General features: G+C 37.5%; 1 protein-coding gene across 4 annotated transcripts in view; it reads left to right on the top strand.

Moving 5' to 3' along the window:
* The first annotated feature begins 75 nt into the window (after positions 1-75).
* The window catches only part of DPY19L3 (dpy-19 like C-mannosyltransferase 3), a 35,258-nt gene continuing 25,610 nt past the window's right edge, over positions 76-9,723 (top strand). For 2 of the 4 annotated variants that reach the window (XM_082769968.1, XM_082769965.1), the window contains exons 1-5: positions 77-299; positions 1,341-1,449; positions 1,668-1,810; positions 2,616-2,749; positions 9,244-9,334. In XM_082769968.1, the coding sequence (XP_082626094.1) occupies positions 1,708-1,810; positions 2,616-2,749; positions 9,244-9,334 (328 nt within the window). In that variant the 5' untranslated portion in view covers positions 77-299; positions 1,341-1,449; positions 1,668-1,707. Of the gene's footprint in view, positions 300-1,340; positions 1,450-1,667; positions 1,811-2,615; positions 2,750-9,243; positions 9,352-9,723 lie in introns of all 4 variants that reach the window. The other 2 variants (XM_082769967.1, XM_082769966.1) reach the window with 2 other exon arrangements.

Below are 9,723 nucleotides of genomic sequence, written 5' to 3'. Positions count from 1 at the left end.
TCTGGCGGCCTTGCCCCCGCGGCGGCTCTCACTCGGGGCCCGCAGGCCGCCGAGGGCCCCACGGTGGGGCTCTTCCCCTCGCGGGCCTCCCCCGTCCCGGCTCGCCCCTTGCCGCCCAGTTCTGCTCCCCCCGGCTCCGCTCCGCCCGTCGGAGCCGAGCAGCTCGCACCGCGGCCACCCCCACGCCCGCCCCTTCCCCTCCTCGCGGCGGGGCCTTGGCGGTTCCGCGCAGCCGGAGCCGGCTCCAGGAGCAGCTACCGCCGCTCTACAGCAACCCTCGGCCCTCGCAGCGCCGGCAGGTAGCGGCCCCGCCGGCGGTGGGTGGGGGGGGGGCGGTGGGGAAGCGGTGACGGGCCCAAGCGGGGCAGGAGCCGATCCCCAGGCCGCGCAGGCCGCAGCGCGCAGCCCGTTCCGGGGGGGGGAGCTGCGGCCCCAGGCCCGGCCCTCCTGCCTCCTTTGCCCAGCCCCGGGGCCGCTTCATCCCTCGGCCTGCCCGCAGCCGCCACCGAGCGGCCTCGCCCCGACCTCCCCTGACTGAGCCCCGGACCCGGCCGCAGGCCCTGCCCCGCCTCGTCTGTTCTCACCTCCGCAGGCCACTGTGGGGTCGGAGGCAGGACTGTCCCATTCCTTCCCTGAGCTTCTGGCTTCCTCGGGCGTACCTGGCAGAAAAGGCATTCATCCCGGCACAGGGCGTTTTGAAGAAAGCCTGGTGGTGGGAAAGACCGTGGTTGCGATGACCATCTTGCCCCCTATTACGTTATAGTTGGATTTTATACAAACAAGCTACTTACAAACCGATACATGCTCACATAGTTCCCTCCACGTGCATGTTGTTTGGTGTGTGTGTATGTTTTTTCCCCCAGGAGTAAGGAAAAGAGTTGAAACCAATTCATTGCAAAAGCTTTAAAACCACAAAGAGCATGCAGCTGAGGCATATTTCTTAGAGCAGCTCCATTATCACTCACTCAAACCAGTGGTAACACAAGTACCCCTGTCTGCACTCTGGGAATGGTAATGTGCCTGCATTCAGGACTGGACATTGTTGATTTTCAATTGCAGAGTAGCAGGGTAAAGCAATTTTACTTCTGGCCTGCTCTCACAGAACAGAGAGAACTGTGAATTAACAAGAGAATGACTAGCTGTTCTAGCTGTTTTGTTGTTGTTTTTTAACGTTTTCAAATTTTACAAGGCTTTGACAGTACAAAACATCAAAGATTTTTTAATGGTGTTGCTGTAGTCTTTTATAGTGCATGTTCTTTGGCAATGTGTCTGGATCTTATGGCCCACTATGGGGGGATTTCCTGAAAGCCAGGATTTAAACAAATGGTTCTCCATTCTAGGTACCCAACTAAAACAGCTTAAAGAACATTTTTTTCTGTGAAGGGCTGACATTTCATACTGTTCAAAGAAGTGGAGCCTGATAGGCATTTTGAGTCAAGGACCCAAAAAGTGAGTGCATTCAAAGCTATGATCCGTTCTAAAACCTTGTCAGGAGTATGGAAAATTATGAATTTCATGAGTAGATTTAGCGTAATGTTTCCTATACTTTCAACTCAGGTAATTTAAGGTCTCTGATGGCATAAAATATGTTTCTGTTTTCAAACATTTCATACAGTATTAAATGAGTGTTGGGTAGGAAGATGCATTGCTTGAATGTTTCCATTTAGGAGTCAGACTGAAGAATAATGGATTAAAGTGACTGTCATCATGACAACTGTAAGACAGAGAAGGGGTGGAAGAGTCACAGAAGGAGCTGAAGATCAGCCTTCAGAAGAGAAGAATGTGAAGTCTGATGGGAAAGTTCTGTCTGGTAGGTAATGATTAGGACATTATGACTTTGTACTAGTGTTCAGCATCTGGTGTCTGTCTTAGACACAGGTTAGAAATAGGTAAGTACCGAATAAATTTTCATACTTGAATATCTATTACCAAAATTAGTTGGATGAGAGAGAGCATGCAGATTACTGCATGGCAATCTCACTCCATTTTAAAACTCTAATTTATTCGGTAAAAACAGTTTTTTTCTGTTTACTAATAGTGATGCATTGTCAGATTTCTTATAGTTGTCATCCGTTTTTAAAGGAATCACAGTTCAAATCATTGGTAACATAAAAAGATTTGAAAACCTCTAATTGATCGTACTTAAATATAAGCAGATTGCATATGAAATATTACTTGAACTAGAAACCCTTGCTTTTTGGCTGCAGGACAGACTGGCTAGCTAAGTTTAAAAAAGCAGGCAGATATATTAAGAAGTTTGAAGATTTGATATCTTTGTGATCTAACAGTCATCCTCTACAGCTTTGATTTAGAAAAGATGCCCTTGAGGATATTCCAATTTGGATTTACAAATTAGATGTGATATATATCTAGATTTATGTAGAGTTGTGGTGTTCTTAAACTATAACTACATTTTCCAAGTAAGGCACACTTTATTTCATTTTGCGTGAATTGCAAAGAAAAAATGTAACTTTATAAAGAGCTCTCAAAACCCTGTGTCCTGATGCCAGAATGTAACCTGTACTAGCACAGGCAATGTATCAATGAGTTTCCAAAATTCACTGAAATTGAATTGTGTGCTTCACAGTTACACAGTCAAATATTTCTCTTCCAAGATCATACAGGTGGAAAGCTGTGGAACATACTTTCAATAACTCTTGGTGGAATTGTTGCCATTGGTCTTGGACTTCTTACTTCTTTTTATGTTGCTACGCTGCATGAAAATGACCTGTGGTTTTCCAATATTAAGGTAACAGTCATTTTCATAGTTTCATCGATCAGTGCTTTTGTAGAGCTTTAATAAGAATGTTAGTTGAAGTTTCATTTATTTATCTGTCTTGTAACTTGCTCAAAAACATAGAATATTTCAGTTGTTTTTTTGTGTTTTTTTTTTAATTTGTTATGTAAAATCAGAAGTTGTGCTTCCTCCCCACGACATTTTAAGTACTCAAGTCATTTCTGTAAAGACCTTTCACCAGTTTTTCCTCTAAATGCATTGTTATACAGCTGTGTGTGCCATTATTCTGCTGCCTGAGGGACAGCAATGGTTCTTCCAAGCACTGGTCATTATCAAGAAGAGAGTTTTAACAATCTGCTATGTGTTGCTTTATAAACATATCTTGTAGCAAAAGCAATCCAAAACTACCACCACCAAAAAAAACAAAACAACAGTTAAAAATAATACACAAGATCCTGGCACACAGTTCTTTAATTATGTTTAAGCTGTGATCCTGTAATACAATTTGGGCACAGTCTCTTACTATTCAATACTAATCTTATATAAGACTATTCTAAATGCGCAAACCTCAAAATACATTTCAGACAATTATCAATATAAAACACTCTAGGGGAATTTTTATTCCCAAGATCCATAACTGACTAGTTTTCTTCCCAGAATCATTGCATGGGAAAATAGTACAGCTTTATGCACATCTAAATTTAACCAGAGAAAAGAAACAGGTGAGTAATTTTTCTTTGAAAATGCCTAAGATTGGTAGGCTCTGTTAGGTCTCCATGTATTATGTTATTCAAATATCTGTATTTAACTGGAACACTTGTATTGCAATATGATTCTTTCCTATAATAGGCACTTTTCCTGTCCAAGACACATTTACATATTGAAAATAAAAATAGTTGGTACTTACTGAAGCACTTACTGCTGTATTATACATATAATAGAGTTTTGTACCTGCTGTCATCTTTCTCTGAATGTAGAGATATATCGTATATTATATACGTATTAGGTGCACCTCAGATTTACCTTGTCCTTCCAAAAACAAGTATTGATGAATTCCACAGGTATTTTGAAGTACAAATATAACTGTCTACAAGTCCATGTCTGAACATTATTTTCTTTTCTATTGAACTGATACACAGGGACACAGCACACTAAGAGAAGCAAGTCTGTAGTTGCAATTAAGTTGCCCCCCCAGTGGATGAAATGACCATTTTATTTGATCATTAAGTACAGAATGCCATTAGATTTCAAAACTGGAAAACACCCTAACCATATAGATACATTTTTAGTCTGTTGTCTCTGTGCCTCTCATTCCATCCTAAGGAATTGATATGATATCTAGTAACATTGGAGTATGTTGAACAATTTTAGCTAATTTGATGGAAATATTCTTAAAAGTATTAAATTCATCTACCAACAGGTTAACTGAGAAAAACATACAGATACTCTTACTGAAGAATGTATAATATGAGGTCAAAGATGTTAACTCCACCAGAGAATCTGGGAGCCCCCAGGGCTAATTTTAAGCTGACAGCAACAGGAAAAACTTTAATGGGATTTCATATACATGTATTATTAGAGATAAAATAACCAGTTGTAACACAGAGCCAAAATCAGACAGGCTTTATACATACTGCTTTTTGGAGCAGTGAAAAGCAGTATGTATTCATGTTTGTATGAATATGTATGTATTATTCAGTGAAAATAGTCTATTTATGTTTTGCATGTGCACATTCTCAACTTACATTGGTTCTAAGGATATCTTTCCATGTAGAAGACTATCATTATACTTTGATCAGACAAATGCAATTTAGTTTTGTAAATGCTTACTTTCCAAGAAGGATTCAAAGATACTTCAAAAGACTTGTTTTTACATGATGTATTACAGGTTGAAAACAAACAGTTAGCAACCCCTGCAGTTTATTTGCAAATACAAAGAATGTTGAGAATGATTTGAGTCTGGTAACATCTGCAGTTGTCTGCCAGGCCAGAGTTTGAACGTGCTTTCACTATGGTTAACACAAAGCTTTCTAAGGTTTTAACGTTAACTTAAATATAGGCAAGACTAATTTTCATGCCAGTATGCACATCTCAGTATCCATATTTTATACACATTTTTCTTGCCAGTATACCTATTTTATGGTGAGAAGTCAGACTAGCAAGATAAGAAATCTAAGCTGTATGAGATCCTCGCAATTTTTTTTTTTTGAAAATAAATGAAAAAAAAATTTTTTCCTCTAACATTTTATAGTTTAGCCAAAGCATAAATATTTGCCTATCTTAAGCAAATATGAGAATTTTGAAAGATTTTGGACTAAAAATTTGGACTTTTGGACTAACCTATACAGAAGCTTTTACATATACTGCTTAGGTAGAAAGGTAGATTTTTTTTTCTGAATTAAGACTACATTGATGCATGAACATCATAATTGCTTAGTTACAGAATTACACATTTTGCCAATTGTATTCAGCCCTAAAGACTGGAAGTAAAAATGACTTAATTGTGTGAAGTCATGAATTGTAACTTCAATGTAATTGAAGTAACAACTTTTGTGTGCGCTTGTAGCGATTGCCTTTCTGTAATTTCAATTACAGTCAACAGAAAGCTGCTTCAGTTTTGGGTATTTTCCAGCAATGGTTCACCGGACTACCAAGAACTGTGGTCTGTGCTTGTTGTACTGTTTTGTATTATTTTAAACATGGCTTTCAACAGTGTAGTGATTTCAGCTGGTTCAGTATGTGTGAGTCTTATTCCTAGTTGCTAATAAATATGCCTGCTATTGCAAATTTACCATCGTCATTGGAGAAGGCTATAATATTGTTTCTTTATCAGAAAAACTGAAAAAGCAGATTTTGAAGAGCCGTTTAAAGTGGTGCATGACTGGTATTTGTATTTTTTTGTTGTTGTTGTTGTTGTTTTTTACTATCCCAAGACCTCCTGAAAAAAACTGCAGAAAAAAATTAGAATGGAAAATACCATGTCACATAATCAGAAGAGGTGTTTTCATGCACTTCTACCAGGGATCACAGAAGGTTACAATGACTTATCTTGGTCAAGCTATTTGAAGAAAAAAAGCTTGAATCTCCTCTCATATGCATCAAAACAATAAACATTTCTCTTTGTGATGGTACAAGCCAAAACAGGTTTCTTAGCCAAAAAGCCTTTCTCAGTTTTCTGGCAAGTCTATTTCCAGTATTTTTCAGCAATTCTGATTTTTGATTGAGTTTATTGATTGCTTCTCAAGTGTAGTACCATTTTGGAAACATGCTGTTCTACAGAAATTAAAAAGGGTGGGAATTGCATCACCTTTCCTGTCAGCTGTTGTATTGCTTGTTCAAATGCAAACTCAGAAGAAGTCTTGAACAGGCCAAGGCCACACAACAAATTAATGCTCTAACACAAACAGTTAAACATGCAGAGCTTTCATTTGTTCTTCATCCCCTCTGAGTAAGCATTTAGGTGACTGCTGTTTCCTTTTCCTCGAATAAAGTTGCTGCTTGCAAGAAACCAGGAATAAAAATATCAAGCTTCAAATCTTTCAGACATACAGCATAAAAAGCCTAGGATTCTTTCTCTGAGTGCCTCTATTTTACCTCTTTACATTCTGAATATAAAATAAAGACGAGAAAAAGTGGAGAAACTGGTAGCTAGATAATTAGAACTTCCCAAAGTGAATATGTAAGCCATAAACAGGGGGAGGGCAGTCCAAAACTTTTGTGGTATTTTTCCAAAGAAGTATCCATTGAGTGGCTGTTGGGTGCTTTTATTCCAGATCAAAAATCATCTGAGTAGGAGCCATGCCATCCTAACAGGTGCGCATAAGGTTAACCAGGCAACAGACCATGTACATGGATTAAATACGTTTGCTGAAGGCATGATTTGCAACCAGAAATGATGACAGCAGCCATCTGTATTGAGTTGCCACTTGTACAGTTGAGGAGATTTTCAAATCTTAAATGGAACAGCTAAAGGATGTTTTCAGTAACACAAAATGTGCTTTAGTTTTGTCAAAAGGTAAAACAAATTAGAGCTTTGCTTGTGTTCTTTATTTGTAGAAAAGCTCAACTCAGACTTTGGCTGATTGCTCAGTATCTGGGATGACTCGGTTAGGGATCTTAAGGAAATTTGACTTCCAGAATTTTGTACTGCTCTAGAGAGGAAGAGTCCTTTGTATTTTGTTTTGAATGGTTAATACTATTAGACTACAATTCCATAAATTGAAATCATATGCCATACTATACTGGAGGATTTTTTTATAACAGTGATAACTTTGTTGAACACGTACAAATTGAATATACAGTAAGGCAAACGTGCTTTTATAATGCTTACCCGTAAGTCCATATGTTTTTATTGTCATGGAATACTAGAAAAAGTATAAGTTGCTGTAGAACTGGAAAAATCTTGCACGTGAATAAAACAGATGTTATCTTAGCATGAAACAGATGCAAAGCTCACTAGTGTTTGTCTCATAAAGTATAGAATTTAGTTGAATACAGCTGGTGCCAGGATTACAATTTAATCATGTTTGAATGCATTTTTGCTGATTAGATCCCCCTCTGTGACTCTGCTCTCCCCCTTAATAAATTCCAAATGTTAACTTTTTTTTTTTTTTTTTAAACACTTTGTATCAGCTGCTTTTTGGTATTTTGGTATTAGAAGACTTCAGTAGTGATGAATTTGAAAATAGAGCTCATTCAAAATCCAGCATTCTCATTTTGCTAAGTATGTAGCTTTTAGTATGTAGTGCCAATATCAGTTTCTTCTGCTGGTATTTGTATTAATTTGTATTAATTATTTGTATGCTGCAGAGCATCTGGAGAGTTTAATTGTGGACTTATTTTGAATCAGATGCATTTTTATCTGTTGATTTTTCTCAGACCAGAACTAATATTGATTTATTCTGTCAATAGTTAACTTCAATAAAACATGTGTTTTGGTTTAAGATATGGTGTACTGGGCAGTAGAGAAAGGAGGAGCATGATTATGATTATTATTATTATTATTAATCCCATTTTTTTTATTATTATTTTTAACCCCATTATGGGTTCTGTGCCAGCAGAAGAGAAGAGACTGTTTAAGAGAGGTGAAGGTCTTGAAATTCTGTGCAAGGTTGCTTTAACCAGAATGGCATTCATAAAAATATCAGAATCGTATCATTCTGTTACTTCAGTAATTTTGTAAAAAACAAACAAAACATGAATTAATAAGGTTATCTTTAGAAATCTCACCAAAATTTCTTAATGTATGACTTCCTTACACCGCATATGGGGACCTCATCGGATTGCAAATCGGGATATTAACCTTTTCTAATTAAATGCTTAACAGAGATAATTGAAGGAATGTGTTTATCAAAACTACTACAAAGATGACTACTAAGAAAATAATTTTGTATAAGATGCCTATTATTTCTCATCACATTGGCTGTTCATGCAGTCTTATCTTGGTTAAATGTGGTCATCCAAGACTCTGATTTTTTTTTAAATTTCATTAGGTTTTCATAACTAATAAGTTAACAGAAGGAAACAAATGCCTAAGCCTGTCTGAGAGCAGTTTTTTTTTTATCTAGGAGAGCTTTCACACTTCACTAGACCTCACCTGCTTTAGCATCAGCTAATAAAAAGGTAGAGTTTGAAATGCACCTAATTTAGATAATGTAAACATTTTTGGATTAAAAAATAACTCTACCTGTGCCTAAAAACAAGTAAATAATCTCTTTTTTTTTTTTTTTTTTTTTAATGTATATTTTAAGTGTGAGTGTAATGATTAGCTGGCTTCCTGCAAGAAACAGCTGTTAGGAAAATGGGCAGCAGATTACCCTGCCAGTTGAAATCTCAGAGTTGGGATAATGATGTAGTCCCAAGTATAGCACATTGATTTAATCAAGCCTTAAGGTGGCAAAACCGTGGAGCACTACAGTGTAACCACATCTGGAAGAAAAGTTTAAATGCATGGAGCACACATATGCAGTTTTAAAGTGCACCCCTTGGCCACTGCACCTATCTAAACACTGAATAATTCAAAAATAGTAAAAGATCCAAAATGTTTCAGAACTGCATATCAGAACCACCAAAGGCACATACATTTCTATAGTTAACAGAAGCATCAACGCCTCAGTCCTTTTGCCTCTCACCCTAAGTTGTTCGTGTATTTTATTTAAATTAAGTTGCATAGAATACATAAATCCAAAGACTCAAACTACTGAATAGGCCGGTTCCCCCATTGTAGACAGAATTAGAATTTCATGTTTTTATTTATACTGAAATTTGAAATAAATTTTCTATTTTAAAATTGACTCTTTAGTAATTGTTATTTGGATGAGTATCCGATGAAATTAATTAGATCAGAATATTAGAAGTTTACTTACATAGGCAAGTTTAACATAATTGGTACCAAAATTCACTAGTTACCGCATCCACTGGGTTGACTTGATGGAAAAACATGGCAGCTTCATTTGACTGCAAAAAGCAAGTAGAAAGTGAATTTATTATTGAACTTTAACTTGCAGGAAGTTGAAAGAGAAATTTCATTCAGAACAGAATGCGGACTTTATTACTCCTACTACAAACAGATGATTCAGGCTGCTTCCATCCAGCAAGGTATTGTAAACTGTAAAGTAAGTTTTCCTTTGTGTTGCCAGCTGACTGTTTTTAACATTTTTTCAAATATAGTTGAAGACAAGGAATACCGTAACTGTGAAAGATGGTGTAACAGTTGTACTGGAGACATATTTGTTCTGTTCATCCACCAAGGAGCCACTAAGTTATGGATGTAATCAGTTTCACAGTGATATATTGGTTTCTGTCCCACACCTTCACCTTCAGAGGAAGGCAATGTCTTTGGGAGACAGCTTTCATATTTGTTCAGATTTCTGCCTTGCTGGTTTATTCAGTTTATTACTCTCATTTTTACTCTTCTCTTCTTGTTCAACTTAAATGATGAATTATTTGCGGGAAGGGACAATTTCTTGTTGTATGCCTATACAGTA

The sequence above is a fragment of the Aythya marila genome (genome assembly GCF_965140915.1).
Source record: "Aythya marila genome assembly, chromosome: 12".
NCBI lineage: Eukaryota > Metazoa > Chordata > Aves > Anseriformes > Anatidae > Aythya > Aythya marila.
The sequence above is the reverse complement of the archived record's forward strand: the minus strand, read 5'-3'. Positions and strand labels throughout refer to the sequence as shown.